This window comes from Zalophus californianus, chromosome 14 (assembly GCF_009762305.2).
Source record: "Zalophus californianus isolate mZalCal1 chromosome 14, mZalCal1.pri.v2, whole genome shotgun sequence".
NCBI classification, from domain to species: Eukaryota; Metazoa; Chordata; class Mammalia; order Carnivora; family Otariidae; genus Zalophus; species Zalophus californianus.
In genome coordinates, this window is record NC_045608.1 from 93642391 (window position 1) to 93662818 (window position 20428).

Here is a 20428-nt window from a genome sequence, read left to right on the forward strand (position 1 = left end):
CCAGTGGGTGTCCATCCTGGGGACTTCCGCTCACCCCGAACTCCCTTCTAAAGGCAAAACAGAGTCAGCCTTGACGGTGGGAGGCAGGCAAGGGTGCTGGGCAAGGAGAACATGGCCCTGGCCCACGCGGAAGCTGCCCACGGGCCTCCCGTGACCTCAGGACGCCCGCCTGCAGGCCTGCTGTGGTCAGAGGTCATGGACATTCTGGGACATTCTCAAGTGAGCTCAGCTGTGGGATAAGCGCGCACCACAAGTGAGTGTGTCGGCGGTGAGCGCTGTCCGGTGAGATGCTCTGATGTTCCTCCTCATTAGAGCCTCACATGACCCACGTGACGCTTTGTTTAGTAAGTCTGACTCTGACTCTCTTGCTATTTTAGCCAGAAGATGGGGACCCGTGCCTTAATTTTCCTTTCCCATCTTCAACCTGACATGTAGAGGTAAGGGGGGCTGTGTGTCCCCACCAGCCACAGGAGGAGCCTGTGAGGGGTTCAGGAACCATCCCCGGGCTCGGGAGGGCGGCCGGCTTCCTCCTGCGCAGGCGAGATGCTGTGACACTGGATGCAGACCGTCTCCTGCATCACCTTTTGGACAAGGCTTCTACCGCTGGTCTGCATGGTGCTGACCCCACTATAGGGTGGGGGCCCCGGGGATGAGAGGCCCCCATGGCTCAGAAGCTGGGCTCCTGGGAAGGAGACGTGGAGGAGCTTTTCCCTCCCAGGCTGCCTGGCACCCCGCAGTCCGACACCCTGGCCACCAGCACACGCAGACCCTGGCGTCCCGACCGCGGAGAGAGGATTTTGAACTTAGACCAGAGTTGACTACGGGACGGGGAGCCTGGGTCCGAGCCTGTGTGAAAGAGCTGGAGTTGGCCTGTTGGGGAAACGCTGGGGAGGCTCACTCCACCAGGAGCCTGTCTGGGGGGATGCTGGGGGCATCTGTGCAGCCTGATGGGGCCGAGGGGGCAGGGGGGCCATAGGCCCCCAAACACAGGGATGTGCATGATGAAGACTTGACAACTGTATGATGCAGATGGGCATCCCATCCCCTGGGAGCCTGGTCTCAACAGCTGTCAGGGAGGCACGGTCCCCGGGGCTCTGCCCAGAATCCCCACCATGGGAGCAGCTGCTTGGAGCCAACACACCAGGACCGTGAATCTCGTCCCCTTCAAAGGCAGTTTTGGCGATTATTGGATGAAAATGCTCGATGCATCTCCTGGCACGTGTGGCCCATTCTGACCGTGGTCTGCAGTTGGCCTCCGTGGGTCATAGCTCCTCCCGTATAGGATCCTGGAGGAGATGGGGGCTGGCGCCCAGATCGGGAGCTGACCCTGTCCCTGACACCTGCCAACCCTCTGTCACTCGAGGACGTGGAGCCAGGACACAGAGTGGGGATGGCCACGCCCCTGCGGCATCTGACCCCAGAAGACCGGGCCTTGCTGGAAACCTGGCGTGTTCGGCGTGGATGCTGGTTAAGCTGTGTGGGAAAGACAGGGAGCAGGTCCCCAAAGGAAGAGAGACAGGATCCCGAGTTGAAATGCCCTCTGTGTGCATTCACTTGCCTCCTGGTGCCTGCGCCCCAGACCAGCCCTGGAATTCACTCTGGGCTCTGGATGCAGAGAGACGATGCGGCCTCGCCCCTCGGGGCTGGTAGTTGGGGTGGTTCCAGTTACTACTTTTCCTTTCTCGTTATTTAAAAAGGCATGCCCTGAGGTTATCATTGTGGGTGTTTATATTGGTGGTAAAACTGGGGCTTTAATGTCATGCAACAAACAGAAAACAATCTGAGCTTTGTTCTCGGGGGTTTAGAACAAAACGCCTTTTGTCCAGGACTGAGCAGAGTACCTGGGGAGGGCTGTGTGTGTGTACGGGGAGACGGGAGTGGTGGGGGCAGCTCCCGCCGCATCCTGGGCACCTCGGCATGCGTTACGATCGGCGGACCTGGAGCTCTTGCAGAAGAGTCTGTGTCAGGACGTCTGCCGTGCTCGGATCCGGAGGCCGGACGTCCCCGAGCTCAGGGCCAGTGGCTTGGATTTGGGAAGGGCGGCTTCCAGGGAGGGGGTGGTGCCACCTTCCCACCGATCCTCACACGGTGGACAGAGATCTCTCTCTTCCTCTTCTCAAAACCACATCTCTGTAGGATCAGGGCCCCTCTCCCCAGGACCTCATTTAGCTATAATTACCCCCAAAGCCTTGTCTCCAAATAAAGCCACAGTGCAGTTAGGTCTTCAGCCTCTGGGTTTGAGGGACACGATTCAGTCAGTAGCAGTGTCCCTGGCTTGTCCAAGACCAAGGAGCGGGACCCTGACTCCTGGCCCCCCATTTCTCCCCGTGCCAGCTGGAGGCAGTGGTTTGGACACGGGGGCATGTGGACTGCTCGTGTGTAATCCTCACCATCTGCTGGGTAGATGTGAGTCGGTCCTGGGGCCAGGGACACAGGCCCATGGGGGTTCCACGGCCTCAGGGCCCTGCAGTCCTGTGGGTCTCTGCAGGACTCGGGCCTCCAGGCAGAAAGCTCAGGGCGACAGAGTGGTGACTCTCCCCGAGGTACAGACGTCTCATCCCCAGCTGTGGCTGGGGCCCGTCCGCGTGTGCGGGACACGGCATGTTTGAAAGAAAAGACACAGATGGAGATGTGTGCTCTTTGCTCACACAGCCTTGGAACTGGAGAATTCTTTACAATCGCGTACTCCTGTGTTAATTGGGATCTGGGCTCCGTGTCAGGCGCTGGGGCCACAAGATCACAGACATGTTGAAGTCCAGCCCTCGCAGAACAGTCTGGCATTCCGTGTTTGTTGAGTGCCGTCGTGGATTTCTGGAGAAAACAGTGGGATGAGTGAGGTGCTGGTGCTCAATGGGGCCCAGTCCCCAGACGTCTCCGTTAGAAACGGGAAGGACGTTTGTCTTCACTCACCTCAGGCCTTGGGCCGCCGCTGAGCTGGAGGGTTGGCCCAAACAGCATGTCCAAATTGAATTGCTCGACTTGGCTCTTCAGCAGGAGGACAGGATGTGTCTGACGATGGGCAGGACATGGGGAAGACACAGGAGGGACAGACACGTGTGAGAGGGGGCGGTGTCCCCCTGTGTGCATGGGGATGGGGTCACATGCGTCTGTAACAGCCCACAGGCCTTGGGACGGCGTGAGCACCCCCAGGCAGGGATCCCATCGCCTTGCTCTGGGCCACCTGTGGGAGCTGGTCCTGGCCACCACAGCCGTCTGCATCCAGGCGGGGTCCTGGGGGTCAAGGCCCTGCTCCTGGGTCCCGCTACAGGCTTGGGGCTGCGTTGCCATCAGCCCGGGACCTCTGGCTGGCTCCGTCCCACTCCCCTGTGAAAATAGCCAGTTCACCACCTGCATGGCGTCCCTGTGTGAGAGGCAGCTGCTAACCCAAAGGCCAGGCCGTCCTGGGGAGACTGAGCCCGGCCAGGTGTGGGTGCTGCACACACTCAGTTGCAAGGGACATGCAAATGGGGTGGGGTGGGGTGTCCACCCTGGGTCCGGAGCCCTGCAGAGCAAAGCACACACTTCTTGATCACCTGTGTGAGACACAGCCGCACAGCCCAAATCTGTGAACTGCGAGGCCCCTGAACCCAAGTCAGTGCGATTCAAAAAGGCAGCCGGCCCTGCCATGAGCCCCCCAACCTCAGCTGGGGCTCCCAAGAGGGGCTCTGCTTTGCTCACGGGAACGGGAAGCCACTGCCGTGGGGGATGGAGCCCATGCGCCAGACGTGAGGTTTCTATGAGCCAGGCCAGGGTGTTCTGGAATGCTCTCTGGCCCACAGACGGCCATTGCAGGGGCTGTGGGTGGCGTGGGGATCCTTTGGGGACAGGCTTCTGCTGCCACTTCATCTGCACGCGGCCCAGCTCCGGGGGCCTGGGGTCTCTGCTCAGGGACAAGGCCCCTCCCTGGGTCAGCTGCCCTTTGACCGAGGACGGGACACATAACTTTGGGAGCTGAGGGGACACCTCCTCGGCCTCCTCCACACACGCTGTCTCCGCAGAACGCAGCCGCTGTGCCAAGCATGAGCACTTCAGGGCAAACACCAGCTCCACACGGAGGGCACCCCACCTTTTCCATGAGAACAGGCTTTGTACGCGGCAGCCGCCTTCAAGATTAGCGTTAATCTTTCACACGTTTGCGTGCTGTAATAAATCTGGATTATAAACTCGCGGCTGGCGCAGGGGCGTGGGCTCCTGTCACCATCCCTCCCGCCCAGACCAGCGCTGTGGACGGCCGGGAGGGAACCAGACATTGCGTCACACCAAGCCCCAGGTCTGGAAGGAAGCTGCTCTGGGCCGTGGACGAGGCCCCGCCGCGCCGCCCGAGCTCCGCGCAGGACGCGGCCTCCTTCTTCCCTCGCTAATAGGAAACAGGCATGTTCTCGCTGGTTCTGATTTACACAGACGCTGCTCGTTCTCTTTGAAGTCCACACGAGAAATCCAATTTAGATGCCGCGTGTTCGTGCCTTTGAGCTTCTGTGGGGGCCAAGGGGGAAGCAGGCGCTGTTTCCCAGGCTAGCCTGTGTCCCGGGCCCCGCGCTCCTGTGTGTGTTGCCCTTTGCCTGCAGTCAGCTGGCTCGTCCTGTGACCCCAGCACCTGGCCCTGAGTCACCGGGGCCTGTCTTCGCCGCGACTCACGACCCGCCGCCCCGGGGGGCCCCCGAGCTGCAGAGTGGTCACTATGTCAGTTAAGGGCCCCCGCGTTTATTCCCCGAGGGCACCTGTCCCAGGGCTGCAGGCAGAGGTCTGGCCCACCTCGTGGGGACATCTGCTCCGAGAAGGCCCAGCTCGGTGGCACCTGGAGGGCTGGGCGGGCTGGGGTCCGGCCTCACGGCATCGGCTCTGCGAGGTTGTGCTGTGGGGACTTTTCCAGAAAGGGTCCCAGGGAGCCCCGTGATGTGGCAGTTCATGCTGGTGCCACTGGGCAGCTTTAAACACGTTGTAAATGACAGACGCCGCAGGGTGCGTACGAGGGGGCCGACGCCTGTTCGCTCCTGCCCACCGAGGGCAGGCAGCCTCTGACCCGCCGCCTGGGACTGCTGGTTCTGGCCACTCACTCGGCGCGCCATCGCTACGCGGCAGGTAAATCCCCCGCGCTGGCGTTTCCTGGCTGTGCGTGCACGCAGACGGGTAGGAGTTTTTAAAGAGCTCAGGGGACACCTTACGAGAGAGACGAGTTGGCCCCCGTGCCTGGCTGGAAATCCAGCGCAGCAAAGACGGAAACCCAGAAGGGTTTCAGTTTAATCTTCCAGACGTATATATATCCCTAAAATCACAAACTGGAAATTACCAAACTAATTTAGAAGTTAACCTTCACCATTCTGTTCGCCCGCACTTCACCCTAGCGTCTCGTGAATGGGGGGATCCGTGGGGGCCGGGGGTCCTTGGGGCCCCGTCAGGAGGTGAAGGCCCGTCTGCCTCTCAGGGGCTGACTTCATCCCCTCTGCTGTTTCTGGATTTTCAACATGCTGGAAACAGGTGGGAACGGCCACCCCGGGGAGGGGGATCACCTCCGGCCGCTGCACGGCTGCATCTCTCCACGTAAGATGAGCAGGTCCCAGCTCTGTGCTCAGCTCAACATGGGGACACCCACCTCAGTGCTGGCGGCCCCAGGGTCCAGCTCTGCGCCCCACCTGTCTGTGGATACGAGCACGGGGCCTGGGGTACGGGGCGCGCGTCAGGCTGCGCCACCTGGCAGAGCCTCTCTGAGAAGGGCAGCCCAGCTGGAGGCCACGGCCTGGGGTGGGGGCTTGACAGCAGAAATGTGCGGGCTGTTGGCAGCTCTAGGGTCTGCGTTGGTCACTGCTGGGTGGATTGGAAGTTGGAAGAAAGTCCCTGGGGGCATGGGGGCTTTCTGGAGGCCACCTGACACAGCCACAGCGTTTCTGCACGTGGACGCCAGAGCCCAGGGACACACTGCCCCCCAGGTGGGGCCCAGCCTGGGAGTCTCGGTTAGTCCCTCGTGCCCTGCTGCCCCGAGCCAGGTGCATGCCCTCCGCTGGGGCCTGGGGTCACTGCGGCCTCCGTAAGGAGTGAGACTAGCTGTTTTGGACACACAGATGGGTCCTCGGTGGCCCCGGGTCCTCCCCGAGACCTGAGTCAGCTGACCCAGAGCATGCATGATGGACGCATGGTGATAAAACGCCACCCAGGGAACAGTGAGCTCTTCTTAGGTCCCTTCTGCAGCCAAAGGGATTTCTCTTTGGACAGCCCTCTGCTGGGACTTGCCCTCAACCAGAGCCCTGACCCCCAGTCCCGGGAAAGAGAGAGAAACCCCTTTCCCAGCGAAGGAGCACGAGAGTGGTGTGGGTGCACGGGCCCCTCCTGGCAATGAGCGGGCGCTGTGGGGGCCACGCGGCAGATGCAGACCAGCCCACGCCCGCGGTGCCTGGTGTGAAGACCAGCTCTGCTGCTCCCCATGGGGCTCACCTGCCCCCAAAAAGGCAGAGCAAAGGAGAACGATCCTGTGGAGAGCCCCAGGAGCTGGGTGCTAGGACTTGGCGATTCCAGGGGAATTAGACACCCAGGAGCCTGCTGGTCACGGAGCACGGGCGCTGCCCTCGAGCTGGACGTGAGGGAACACTGGCTCTGCACAGACCTCCTGTGTAGGAAGCGCCCCTGGTCCTTGTTCACAGCTGCCGGCAGAGGTCCCGGCATAGACAAGTTTTGCTTTACTTAAGGTGAAGGCTGGGGCCCCACATAGGAGGCCCCCAGCCTGCCACGCACCCGTCTGCGCTACAAGAAGCAGCAGGGTGGGAAGGTCTCGAGACAGCCGTTACCCATGAGACCTTCAGCGTGGTGCCTGGTGTGGCGCACCTTGTGCTGGGAGCAGTGACTCGGAGCAGACTTCCGTCCACGGGCGAGCAGACGGGGCCCCGAGATGCGCGGGGGCAGGAGACGCCCGGGGAGACAGAGGGTCCTGCAAAAACCCACCAGCACACCCGCCGGTAGTCTGACCAACGTTCCCTTCGAAGTGGGGCCCCTGGTGGAGGGTCAGACGGGCCCTCTACCGCCGTCTGCCTTGCAGCCCCCCTTCCTGGGGAGGGCGGGACTGGAGGAGGCCTGGGGCTGCATGGCTGGGGCGGCCTGTTGTTACAAGCGCTCCTCTGTGAGGAGCAGACACAGCGCGGAGCCCGGGTGGGCGTGTCTTCCCCCCACGTCCAGGGCTCCCCCCGCCGTGATCGCCATGTACCGTTTCTCTTGGGTTTTGTGGACATCTCCATGCCATCTTGGTGTGTGCTCGAGATCCCAAATGTGCAGACGTTTATCAGATAGGGTGTCAGTAGCAGGAGGAACGCGATTGTACATCCAAGTTAAAATTTTTGCTTTGATTCCTACAAATCCATGGGCCCTTGGGTCCAAAGCTTCTACTGCAGTTTGCAAATGGATTTTTATAGCACATTAGTGCTGGGGGGGATTCCAAGGAAAACAGTGTTCTCAGTATTAGAACCAGCTGCAGCTTCCTGGAGACGGTGACTCACGCCCTCCTATTAATTGGGTGGGAGAACCAGGCGGAGACACACGGGGACTCAGTCAGGACGCTGTTTGTTTTCCAAGGGTGCCCTGGCCACAGCCCGCCCCGTCCATCACGCCCAATCTGTAGCCTGTGTTTATTCAACCTCTTTGCTTCTTGCAGCTCCTACCATAAAAACAGAGCCCACCGATGATTACGAGCCTGCTCTGACCTGTGGACCAATGAGCCAGGGCCCGAGCCCTCTCCCCAAGCCGTGCTACAGCCAGCAGCTGGTGATGCCGCCTGACCCGGGCTCCTGCCTGGTGGCCGGCTTCCCGCCCTGTCCACAGAGGAGCACCATGGTGTCACCGCCCCCCAGCACCAGCCCGAAGCTCCACGACCTCTCTTCCGCCACCTACAGCAAGGGCATGGCCAGCCCGGGCCACGGTCACCTCGGACTTCAGCGGCCGGCCGGAGGGCTCCTCGCCGTTCCGGAGACACCAAGACCCGTGGGCGTGCACCCTGGCCCCCCCCAGCAGCCGCCTCCTGCCCTGCTGCGACCACAGGTGAGTCCACAGCTGAGCCGCAGCTGTCCCCCGGGCCACCAGCCAGCTGTCTGTCCCAACAGCCCCTCCTCCTCACTGCCGTCCGGTACCCAAGAGCCGACCTGTTTGCAGTCCTGCAGCCCCACCCACCCATCCGAGATGGGCCACCAGCAGCACCGACTGCCGAAGGCTCCGAGGAGCGAGTCCGCAGGCCCCCGGCCTCTGCTGCTGCCCGAGGTGCATGAGGACAGTAATCATAGTCTGGCCCCCATTCCCGTAACGGTCAAGCGAGAGCCTCAGGAGCTGGACCAGCTGTATCTGGACGACGGTAAGTGCCCGTGGCCTGAGGTGCACACGCAGCCTGGCGCCGTATCTGCAAGTGTGACGAGGGGTGTGCGCATTAGCCACCTGGCGGAGGGGTGCGCCCGGCAACCCTTGGCAGTGTGGCTCTGCTCCGTCGCCTCAGCCGGAGGTCCCGCGGAGCCTGGGGCTGTAGACCCACGGGACCAAAGCTGCACGGACCATCGCCTCACACGAGCCAACAAGGTCTCTTAGAGGAGGCCGTCCTGGCACGTGGCTCCGGGTCCGGCTTGCTTGTTTCCAAGCGTCGTAAGAGCTTCTCCAGTTGAGTGAATGATTTGTAAATAGTGGCTTAGCTGAAGGTGGTTAACATTTCCCTCCGTGCAGCGCTGTGACACCCCTGTCAGGCGCCCCGGGGAGGAAGAGTAAGCCACAGGACAGCCCCGAACTGGGACTTAAACCCCACTGTGTGGGACCTCACCCCCTGAGCGCACGGGCGTGCTCGGTGCAGAAATGCAGCCGAACATGCACGGTCAGGATGGTCCGGAAGGAAGTGCTCTCCACACACCTGCAGGCAGGCCGCGTGGTGTAAGCGTCCGAGTCCATAAAATGTCAGTGGATGACACCCCATTGTTCTTGGCACTTTGACTCCGCAGGGTTGCACCTGCCTTTGGGATGAGGTGCCACCTGAACTGCGTAGAGGTGGGCGGTCCTCTCGCATGTTGGTCACCTGACTACTCGCGGATCAGCGCTGTGACCAGAGGCCCCATGAGCTGCCCAGGATGGTCAGTCCAAGTCTGCACGTTCATGGGCCCCGCGTGGATTGTGTACGCAGGTGCCGGGGCCCCCGTCGTTGGCGCTACCCGTGTATTCGGTGTAAGCTTTTCCGGAGCTAGATGCCCATCTCCCCTGCTGCTGGACTCAGATGGGGGTGAGAGCCCAGGACAGTGCTGGACACAGGGCCCCCAGCCTCCCTGAAACACCCTCCTCTGGGGTCAGGGCCTTGCATTGAAGGCTCATGTCTCCCGCTACAGCTGTCTCCGTAAACGTCGCATTTCCACTGTTTTGAGTTCTGCGGGCTACCCTGGGACCCTGGTGTTGGGAGGAGTGTTTTCGGAAGAGTGTTTGCTCCTGAAGTGGCTGTTTCAGAGGGGGTGGCACCTACGGGCCCTTCCCCCCACAAGCTGAGAGTCAGGGTGGCCAGGAGACACGGAAGCCTTCCCGGCCACAGCGTCTGGCCGCCAGCGATCGCCCTCGGCTCAGTGGCCCAGGCAGGACAAGGGCTCCCGTGCTCAGGGTTTCTCACACTGCCGTCCGTGGGGGTAAAAACGGGGCCGGTCCCAGGCTTCTCCGTCCCTAACTGAGGGCTGCAAGCTCTCAGATATTTTTGTTCCATAGTTGGTCAACCCTTGAGCCTGGAGATGTCCTTGGAGCCTGTTGTGGGTTCCCTCCCGCCCCCGACAGGCATTCAGGGACACCCCAGAACTCAGCAGCTTCCCGGACCACACTCGGGGTCCACAGCTGACCTCAGCAGCTTCAGCTTCTGTTTTGGATTCCGTCCCCTGAGGTTAGACCCACGGCGGCCGTGCTCCCTGCCTGGCCCCTCTGCGAGCTCAGCTTTGTCCCAGGGAGTTGTGGGGTGGCCCCACGAGCAGCTGGGCGGGCCCGAGGAGCATGTGCACTGCTCCTCTCCTGGTCCCAGCCAAGCCTGCGGTGCTTTCAGGCGAGCTAGGGTGACCGGCCCGGCAGGCCTTCTGGTCTGTCTTGCTGCCCTGAGTGTGTTGTGGTAAGAGGCAGCCTTGCGAGGGTGGGAGAGGCGCACATGGCACGTGTGATGGGGTGTCCTGCCCCGGGTGAGCCCACAGTTGCTGGATCCACCCTCGAGAAGGTGCCGGGGCCCCCGTGAGTCTCTAGGCCCCTCCGGACCAGGGCTGCCCTGTGCAGGCACTGGATTTGGTCAGGAGGGCAAACCTAAGTGAGACCCTTCGGTCCAGTGGGGCCGTTGGCTGCACACCCTGCAGCGTGGACTCTCGTCTGCAGGGGTGCGGCCGTCAGCCTCGTGGTGCAGCACCCTGTGCTGGCTCGAGGAGCAGGGCTCTGGGGCTGCTCTCTGCAAGGAGCCACCACCTCCCCGCTGGCTCCTGGCTCAGACTCCCTCCGGGGCTCCTGCCAACACCCGTCCTGGTGCTCCTGCTGCAGAGGTGGTGAACACCCGCGTTCACTGTATGCTGCACCCTGGCTGGAGGGTCCCACGCCTGCACCCACTTCGTGAGCCCACTTTCCAACAGCTCTTCCCTTCTCCGTGCCCCCCAGACATTCCGCCTCGGTCTCCCTGGGAGCATGGTCTTGTCTCCAGACCACTAGTGTCTCACCTCCTGCTCTGAGCCTCAGCGCCCCCTGAGCTGACCAGCTGCCATGGGGCCGCCGGCGCTTCCCGGCCATGCCTGTGGTCCTGGGAGCCCTGGGCAGAGGTTCTGAGGCCCAGGGAGCCTGTGTGCAAAGAGGTTTTCTCCGCCTCGATTTGGGGCTGGAATTATGGGCCCTTGTTTCCAAGAAGGCCCCATAATCCCAGGCCAGGTGTGAATAAAGATTTTCAGTGTTAGCTCATAAGAGCATTTATGAGAGATGCTTATTGTTATTTGTTATTTTTATTTTTTGGTCAGAACCCAGATCGTGGTTAAGGCAAGTACAGGAGAAGGCTCGGTAGGAAGCGGATGGTGCGTTTATGTGAACGTGCACACGTTGTCCTGCACACAAACACACCCATGCTATTCCAGTGCTGCTCAGCGGGTCTCAGCGGAAGCCTCGAGCTGCTGGCCATGGACCCCTTATGGAAGAGGCCATAATGTGTCCCCTCCGTGGGTTCTCCAGAGCTTGTGTGGGGATGGCCAGCAGCCCCCGGGAGCGGCCTTTCCTGAGGCTGAGGGGAGCCAGTGGGGAGCCCCCAGCCTCTTGCCGGCTCAGGCTTCCCTGCAGTACGGCCCCCAGGCCCAGAGGCTGCATGGCTGTGCCTGGAAGGTGAACACGGAAAGTGGGGGGCGCTGGGCCTTCTCCCCAGCAGCCAGAACACACACGTGTGATCTGTGCTGGGCGTCTGTCCACCGTCAGGAAAGCGGACAGAACGTTCATTGATCTGTCTGCGCGGCTGGAGCCCCGAGTCCACAGGCAGTTAGGACGCAGACCGGGCCTGGCTGTTTCTTGCTGTGGGAACAAAGACAAGGCACCATGTCCTCGTGAGAGGCTGGGTGACTCTATCAGCTGACCTTGGCGCCCTGGGACCTAGGAGGCACCCTCTGACGAGAGCAGTGATGCAGACGTGGTCTGCGCCAAGTTAGTTCTCGGGAGACTGTTTAGTTCAGGATAAAGGTCTGACCCTGAGCTCCCAGCCTCCCCACCCGAATTCTGAGGGAGTTTGGGGGGTGGGTTCAAACTGGTGCCCTCTTGACGGGGCTGATGGGAGGGATTCGCAGGTGTTATGGGTGGTGTGGGCCTTACCTTGGGATGCTCTTGGAAAGCCTGCAAGACTTGACTTGGCACCAGTGATCTGATCCTTTGCCAGCCCCCCATTTTAATGGTCCACATGATCGGGGTTTTTGAAAATGAACTTGCCAAACCAGGGCAGCGTCAGAGCCTCTGCTCATTCTGGAGCAGAGGAAGTTTCCGGAGAATACCTGCAAACCGCCTGGGTGGGGGAGGGGGCCGCCTCCACCAGAGTGGACCAGGGGCGGGGCGGAGGGCCTGTGCCAGGGGCGGCGTTGGGTATCTGAGCCCTCGCCCCCTGCCACCCGCCGGCTCAGCCCGCAGGAGCCTCTCTGGAGTGGGAGCACTGCCCCTGCTGGGGAGTCATAGCTCCTGCTGCTGTTGGATGTCTCAGCCTCTTTCACCCTCCTCGCCCACCCTGCTGACCTGTGGTCAGTGAGCTGCTCCGAGGGGCGTTTCTGGTGTGTGAGGTGGTGTCGCGGATTCGGCAGCAGGCTACGGTGACGGCAGGTGGCACAGGGCCGGGTCTTCTGTCAGTGGCTCAGATCTGAATTTGCAGAAATGGAAACGGTAGCATGAAACTAAGTTAGAAAATGAGACGCCGTGGATTTGAAGTGGCCTCAACGTGAAAGTTTTCCGCGCACCGCTCAACCAGCAGAGGCAGGAGGCCGGGGCGGCTTTGGGTCGGGGGCAGGGGCCCACTTCCTGGAAAGACCAGCAATCGGACAGCGGGACCTCGGGCCCTGTGACGGCCTGGTGGCCGTGAGGCCTTCTCCCAGAGGCATGCGGGCTCCGTGGGTTCCCAGGGGTTGGGGCTGGGGCTGCACTCGGGATTCACACACGGCTCTCCAGCAGTCACGGGGAGGGACGCAGGGCCCGGTCGGCGAGGGCCGGCCCCCATGGTGAACAGTTAGGTGGCAGGGAGCCCAGAGGCGCTCCACCTGGCCTTGCCCTCCAAAGCAGCGGCATTTCTGGAGTCCGTCCGTGCGTGTGACGGAAGCCACAGCCAGAGTGACACTATGACCTTTACGTATTTCTGTCGGGCGTTTGCTCACCAGCTCCATCCAAACCACTGTTCAGAAGTCATGGTGGCAGTTTGGGGTTCCACACTGGGAGTTTTATTTGGGTTTTTTGTTTTCTAGGAACACAGAATGAAAAAGGCAAGGATAGGGTGTTCTCTGCCGTGGCAGAGAGCCAGGGCACTTGGGGCACGTGAGTGGTTGTGACCAGCCTGGTTCACGTGGGAGCGGCCCCTGGCATGCAGCCTGCTCTGCCGAGGGACCCCTGCCAACGCGGAAGGGTCCACTTTCCAGACTTCTCTTTCTCTTAAGGAAGAACATAAGCATAAGACAACTTGCCTGAAAATGAACCCCCGCTTTTTTTTAGGATTTATCTCTTTTTCAGTTGTGTCTATTCCCTGGTTTTGTTTCAAAAGTATTTGGCCCATAAATAAACCAGTTACAATTTATTCTTTGGTCCAACAACAGTCACAAGACTTAAACTCTCAATTTAGACGCTTCTCAATCGTGGCAGAACCACAAGGGTACGTTTTTAAAAGAGTCGTTTTTTGGGCCTCATGTTATTTTAAATGTAGATTTTCAAACGAGGCCATAAAAGCTCCACATGAGTGATTCCTGTGGTGCAATTTCTGTGAGTGGCCCGTGTACAGAACCGAACTATGTGACAGCGCGGCTCTTGTGGTGATAGGCCGTCCTTTCATTCACGGACGTGCACATGTGGGCGGTTCACGGGTGCATGCACGCAGTTGCTTACGTGTCACGGGGCACAGTCTCATGTACGGCATTTGCTGGAAAGGTACTCTAAACACGTCTGAATCGCACGGGCTTGGTCCCAGACTTCATGTGAGGGGGACCCACACAGACGGAGTAACTGTTGGCTGGAACGGAGCACCTCCTTTGAGCTTTGCAAGTGACAAGCTTGCTGGTCAGGCGTTGGTGCATCTGCGCTTTAGCCACTGTCTCCCCGACCGCCCTGCAGCCTCCGCCACAATCAGCCCTCTCAGCCCCCGCCAGGAGCACTCGGGTTTCCAGAAGTCTCCATGTCATTAAAACAACAAGCAGGTGGACCAGGCGGCCAGGATCGTGTCTGCCCGAGTCCGGGCCGTGAGCCCCCTGCTTTGCTCCCCCTCGTCCCTGAGCCCAGGCTGCTCTGGGAGAGAACAAAATCTTTCCTCATGGAAAGTTTTACTGACCTGGCTTGGCGCCCAAGGCTGGGGCCTTCCCCGTTCCTAATGATGATGGAAAGAGTCTGTATCACGGTGATCAACCATGTGGAGTCGTTAATATTGTGGACGGCAGCTACTGCATGACGGATAGATGAATTCAGCCATGCGAATAATTCATCAGGGTCAGTCCTTAATGCACTTCCATGTCCGCTGGGGAGTCTCCAGGCATGAAAATCACACCACACACCACCCAGAGACGGGCTGCTGTCGGCGTGGTGGGCTGCAGGCTCTGTGAGCGTGTTCTCTGGAGACCCTGCAGAAGGGCCTGAAGCTGCTGCCCACGGAGCAGAGCCTCTGACCGCTCACTTGCTAGGTAACTGGGTGCCTCGAGGGGCCCCGCGGGCTTCTCCAGCCCGTGTGTATGCACCTCACGGAGACGGCAGTCTCTGCAGACATGGAACCGAGCTTCCAGGGACAGTGTGCCCCGCAGGGGGCGCACAGATTTGTAGATGTTGGCTCAGATATTTTAGTCTTTGTCCACCTAAATCTTAGTGTGATCCGGAACTAGCAGAGGTTGTTGGTCGGTGTGACGAGTGTCTGTTAGCTGGGGGGTAGAGAGGGACCAAGCCCTGGGTCAGCGGTCTTAGGAGGCGCGTGCTTCCCTCTGCAAACCTGTTGCTGCTGAACGCTGGGACAGTGGCGTTTAGTAGGCTGGCCCATTGTGGAGGAAGAAGGAGAAGGCCAGCAATGATTCCGAGAGGCCTGCTGAGTAAGACTCTCTATAAATAGGGTGCAGACATGCCAGTGCTGCTCCCAGCACCCGGCCCCATAACCTGTCAGGTCTCTGCTGTTCCTTCCGATGGGCAGCAGGGCGAGGAGGAGGAGGGGCCCTTCCTCCCACGGGATGGTGGAACTTCAGTGTCTGAGAGGTTCTGGGCACTCTTCTCCATTCTTGCCTGGTGTGGATGTTAACTTCAAGCATGAAATGCTTTGAATTAAACTATGTTTCTAATCATACGGCCTGATTATTTTCTTTGTTCTTGGAGGGGAATCAGTCATATTGCTTTTAGCTAATATTAACCTTCTGCCCATCATACACATTAGCTTATTTCCCTTTTATTATTAATTGGAGAGAAAGAAGTAGTGTCGTAGAAGGAAAACAAAAGGAGGAGCCTGAAACTTTCATGGAGCTTGAACACCCAGCACCCTTAAGTCTATTTAGTCTTGAAAACCGTAACAGCAAGAACACAGAGGGCCCGAGAGCCGATGCCCACATGTGACCGTGTCTATGTGCCACGTGGGGCATGCTTGCAGTGTTTTTGTCCTTTGCCACAGGCAAGCTCCAAGTAGTCTGGAGTGTCCATGTGTGAGCGTTTCATGACTGGCATGCTGGTTTTTCTGCAGAGAGGTGAGCACCTTCCCAAACGTTCTTTAAATGACTCTGTCTTCACTTCGGGGGAAGTTGTGCGATGCTGGCCTGGGCTCTGTGCCTTTCCTTTCTCTGATGCTTGTGGAGCTTTTTTACTTGAGAATGAGCACTCTTTACAGACGCCTTCAGATCTGTGAGCCAGCAGGTAGCACGCCACTGTGCTGTGTCACCAGAGCATGAAGCCATAAAGCAAGGCATTTAAAAGCATAATGGCCACATTCAGAAAGCACAGTTGGTGATAGACCATCAGAGCTAGGCGTCTCTTTGGGGAGAGTGGTGACCAGGGCAGTGGAGGGCTCTGTCTACATCTGTTGGACAACTGTGTTTTGCAAGAGCAGCCCAGGCCCTGTAGCTCAAGCCAGGCACTTGGCTGTCCTGCCCCTGGGGCGCCAGGCAGAGAGCCAGCTAGGCACGGACGCTCTCAAGTGATCTTCCTGATACAAAAGTGTATTCTTACATATGGATCCCTAAGGAACACTGAATCATTGGCTCATAGATGTCTGTCAAGTCCAGGCAGAGAAGAACATGGAGCCTTGGAATCGTAGTAATTATCTTCCCATCAGAGCTGAAAGTCCCCCCCAATCTAGCATGACAGACCATTGTCAACAAACAGAAAACCCAAATCCCAGTAACAGGACTGGGATGGCCTTTGGTACTTTTCAAAGTGACTTTTTACATATATCCTCTCGATTTACATTTTCAACCTTAGAACAGTCCCATAGCCAGGACTGCCAATGTTAGCCCCATGGACAGAGGAATCGGGGCTTACAGACACATATTAGTTGGCCTGCTCACAATCGCACAGAACAAGTGACCAGCCAGGAGCACGACGGGGATCTGCCAGCTCTGATTTAAACAGTCTCTCTACTCTACCAAGGTTTGGCTCTATTATTGAGTACTTTTTCTCTACTAGAGATGTGATGCACAAAGATTCCTACTTCAAAGTCTGGCTTTCAAGTGTGAGTTGGCCTTGCAAGCCAAAGAGGACTGTCGTGTATTTTCTTATTGGTCAGAGAATTCCTGGTCATTATCCGAGGCACTTTTTGATAGCTCAAGAAGGACAGGAAGACAGGCAGGAGTTCCAAAGTGTCGGAGGGAGGGCCTCAGTGAGTCAGCACTCCCCAAAAAAAGCAACAAAAATACTGAGAAAACTATCAAATCAATCATTTCACAATCTGGAAATTCACCAAAGAAACAGAACAAACTGAAAAGCATTTATTCAAGAAAAACCGGACCCTGCTAAGAAGAGCAGGATCTGTGGTGGTTTAAGTGGGCGCTACTCCCATGCCCCTCCCCCAGCTCCTTGGAGCGTAGCCGTGGAAATCCAGCAGCTTCACTGACAGTGAAGGAGACTGGCCTCTTTGGGGCTCTGTTAAAAACCCCTTCCCCAAAGTGCAAACAGTATTCTGACTGATGGTGAAGCTCCCTGGAAAAGTTGTCTTCCCAGACCATGACCAAAAACAACAGATGGCTGGACTCTTGCTTGTGGGAGCCGCCAAGGCTGTGATCTCAACTGGGGCAAACAGAAGACTAGCTACACTCGATGCCTGCAGGGAGTTTGAAAAAGCCCCAGCATGTTCCTGGGGATTGGGAGACTGCATATGGACACGCACATGCTCAGGAAAGACCTGGGAAAAGAAAGGACTGGATCCTTCACCTCTGGCTGGCCTTGAGACCTATACAAAAAGCAAGAGTGGAAGCTAAGGCTGACTTGTGGATTGCCTGCAGTTCGATCTCATTGACAGAAGGTGGAGACTGAAGGCATTTAAAGAAACCTCCTGACTGATAACTGATTGACCGTTAACCTTGCTAACCTGAGGATGACCCTTGGGAAGACAGACTTAAAAATAAAAACAAGGATTTTTAGAAGAGGAATAGAACACTTAGTGGCCACACACTGCAGAGAACACAGGATCCCCACCTCCACCCACAGAATTAGTCCAGGAAAGTCACTAATCAAATATCCAGCATCAAGGGAAGAAAAAAAACCCAGCAATAACAGCAAACCCTACCAGGGGGAGGAATCTAATTCCAAAGTTGCTACAATATATTATCTACAATGTTTAGTTTTCAACTAAAAAATTATGAAACTGGCAGAGAAGCATGGAAACATGTCCCATTACAGAAGGGAAAGAAACAACCCATAGGCAGAGACTGTCCCTGAGAGGGCTCAGATGTTGGACTTAGCAGCAATGGCTTTAAATCAGCTGCTCTAGGTAAGTTCAAAGAACTGAAAGTACGTTTAAAGAATTAAAGGAAAGTAGGACAGCAATGTTTCACCAAAGAGAGAATATCAATAATGAGATTAAAAGTTTTTAAAAGGGCTAAATAGACATTCTAGCCTTGCAAAGTATAGTAACTGAAATGAAGAATTCATTATAGGAGCTGAACAGCAGATTGGAGTTGGCAGAGAAAAAGAATCAACAAACTTGATGAAATGTTTATAGATTATCCAGTCTGAGGAATAGAAAGGGAAAAGAATAAAGAAAAATGAACATGTGGGATACCATAAAACATACAAACATAGGTATGTTGGGAATGCAGAAAGAGAGGGGAGAGAAAAAGGGGTAGGAAACATATCTGAAGAAATAATGGCTAAAATCTTCCCAAATTTGATGAAAAACATTGTATACATCGAAAAAAATCAACAAATTCCAAGTAGAATAAATCCGGAGATTTACACCTAAATACATCATAGCCATACTGTTGAAAGTCAAAGAAAAAGAGGCAGTCCTGAAAGCAGCAAGAAAAAAAACAAGTCATCAGTTATGTGGAATCCTCAATAAGATTAACAGCTGACTTCTCATGAGCGATCACAGAGGCCACAAAGAAAAAGACTGTTGATCTAGAATCCCATATCTAGCAAAACTAGCTTTAAAAATGAAGGAGAAATAAAACCATTGCTGGGTAAGCAAAGATGCAGAAATTTTGTTGCCAGCAGACCTGACCTACAAGAAGTATTGGAAGGAGTCCTCTCGGCTCTTGGCAACTCAGATCCACACAAAGAAATAAAAAGCACTGATAAAAAGTAATTATGTAGATAAAGACAGCATACATATTTTTAAACTCTTTTTTTCTCCTAACTCATTTAAAAGAAAATACATAAGACAAAAATTACAAAACTGTTCTGATGGGTTTATATCAAGATGTCATTGGTGTGGCAGTAACAGCAGAAAGGAAAGGGTAGGGAAGGAAGCCATGGTAAAGAAAAACTTCCATATGTTATTAAAAACAAGTTAATATTAATTAGCTGAAATAGAATTTTTAAGTTAAGATGTGTATCATAATCTCTAGAGGAACCATAAAGAAACTGACTTAAAAATATACAGAGTAAAACCAAAACAAAAACACATTTAAGTGATACATTAGAAATCACCTATTTAACACAAAAGAAAGCGGTAATGAAAGATCATAGAAACAACAAAAACAAAAAACAAAACCCCACAAAACATGGAAAACAAACAGCAAAATGGCAAATGTAAATTCTACAATAAAATTACATTAAATGTAAATGAACCAAACCCTCCAATAAAAAGGTGACAGTTGTCAGACCGGATTGGGGGAAAAAACAAACAAACAAATAAACTATAGAAATGATCCCTGAAAGTATAGTCTTTGAAAAAAAGATCCAACTCTATGTTGTCTACAGAACAATTACTTTATATTTAAAGGCACAAATAGGTTGAAAGTAAAAGGTTGGAAAAGTTATACCAGGTAAATAGTGACCAAAAGACATTTGGAGTATCTGTACTAATATTAGACAAAATCAATTTAAGACCAAAGAAAATGTTGCTGGAGACACAAACGGACATTTTATAATGAGTAAAATGTAAATTGAGCAGGAAGACATAACAATTATAAATATTTTTGCACCTAAAAAGCAGAACCACATAATACATGTAACAAAAATTTTCAGATTTGAAGGGATAAACTGAAAGACAATTAAAAAAATAATATCTGGAGACCTCACCACGTACTGTCAGTAATGGATAGAACAGTCACTAATGGATGGAACAACTAGACAAGAAGTCAACAAGGATATAAAACAATTGAACAGTGCTGTCAAAAACTGGACCTAGAAGACATCTATAGAACACTCAACAGAATGGGGTGTATATGGAACATTCTCCAGGATAGACTTCCTAGTAGGTCATAAAACAAGCCTTAATAAACTTTAAAGGATTAATTCTGATCACAATGGAATTAATGGAATTAATCTATAGAATCAATGCAATCCCTATCAAAATTCTAGCAGGTTTTTTGGGTTTGTTTTTTCAGGAACATGACAAATGACAGAATGATCCTAAAATTCAAACGGAATTTCAAAGATCCAGAGTAACCAAAACAATTTTGAAAACAGAGAACAAAGCTGGAAGACACATTGCCCGATTCAAGATTCACTATAAAGCTACAATAATCAAGACAGTGTGGTATTGGCATAAGACATAGAGATCAATGGCCAGAATTTAGAATTCAGAAATCCTTGTATTTATGATAAATTGATTTTTAACAAAAATGCCAAGCCATTTAACTGGGGCAAAGAATAGCCTTTTAACAAATGCTGATATAACATTTGGATGTCCACATGCAAAAGATGAACTTGTACCTTTAACCTCACACCATACACAAAAATCTCAAAATTGATCATGGAATTAAATGTACAAGCTAAAACAATAAAAGATTTAGTAGATAGCATATGAGAAAAATCTTTAAGACCCTAGATCAGGCAAAGATTTTTTTAGATATGATACCAAAAACATAGTCCAATATTAAAAAACTGGTAAATGAGACCGTATCAAAATTCACATTTTTTTCTGCTTCAAAAGAACCGTTAAGAAAACGAGAAGACAAGCAGCTAACTAAAAGAATATATTTGCAAAACACATATCTGATAAAGGGTTCATATCCAGAATATACAGAAACTTTTATCTCAGTAATAATAAGACAGCCTACTCAAAAACTGGGCTTTAAGATGTAAGCAGACATTTCTGCAGAGAAGACATATGAATGTTAATAAACACGTGAAAATATGCTCCATG

General features: G+C 54.8%; 1 protein-coding gene across 4 annotated transcripts in view; it reads left to right on the plus strand.

The window, feature by feature from the left end:
* NFATC1 (nuclear factor of activated T cells 1) overlaps nucleotides 1-20428 on the plus strand; it is a 106567-nt gene that overhangs the window by 64752 nt on the left and 21387 nt on the right. For 2 of the 4 annotated variants that reach the window (XM_027600795.2, XM_027600799.2), the window contains exons 9-10: nucleotides 7634-8016; nucleotides 8128-8323. In XM_027600795.2, the coding sequence (XP_027456596.2) occupies nucleotides 7634-8016; nucleotides 8128-8323 (579 nt within the window). Of the gene's footprint in view, nucleotides 1-7633; nucleotides 8017-8127; nucleotides 8324-8951; nucleotides 10308-20428 lie in introns of those variants that run through there. The other 2 variants (XM_027600796.2, XM_027600800.2) reach the window with 2 other exon arrangements.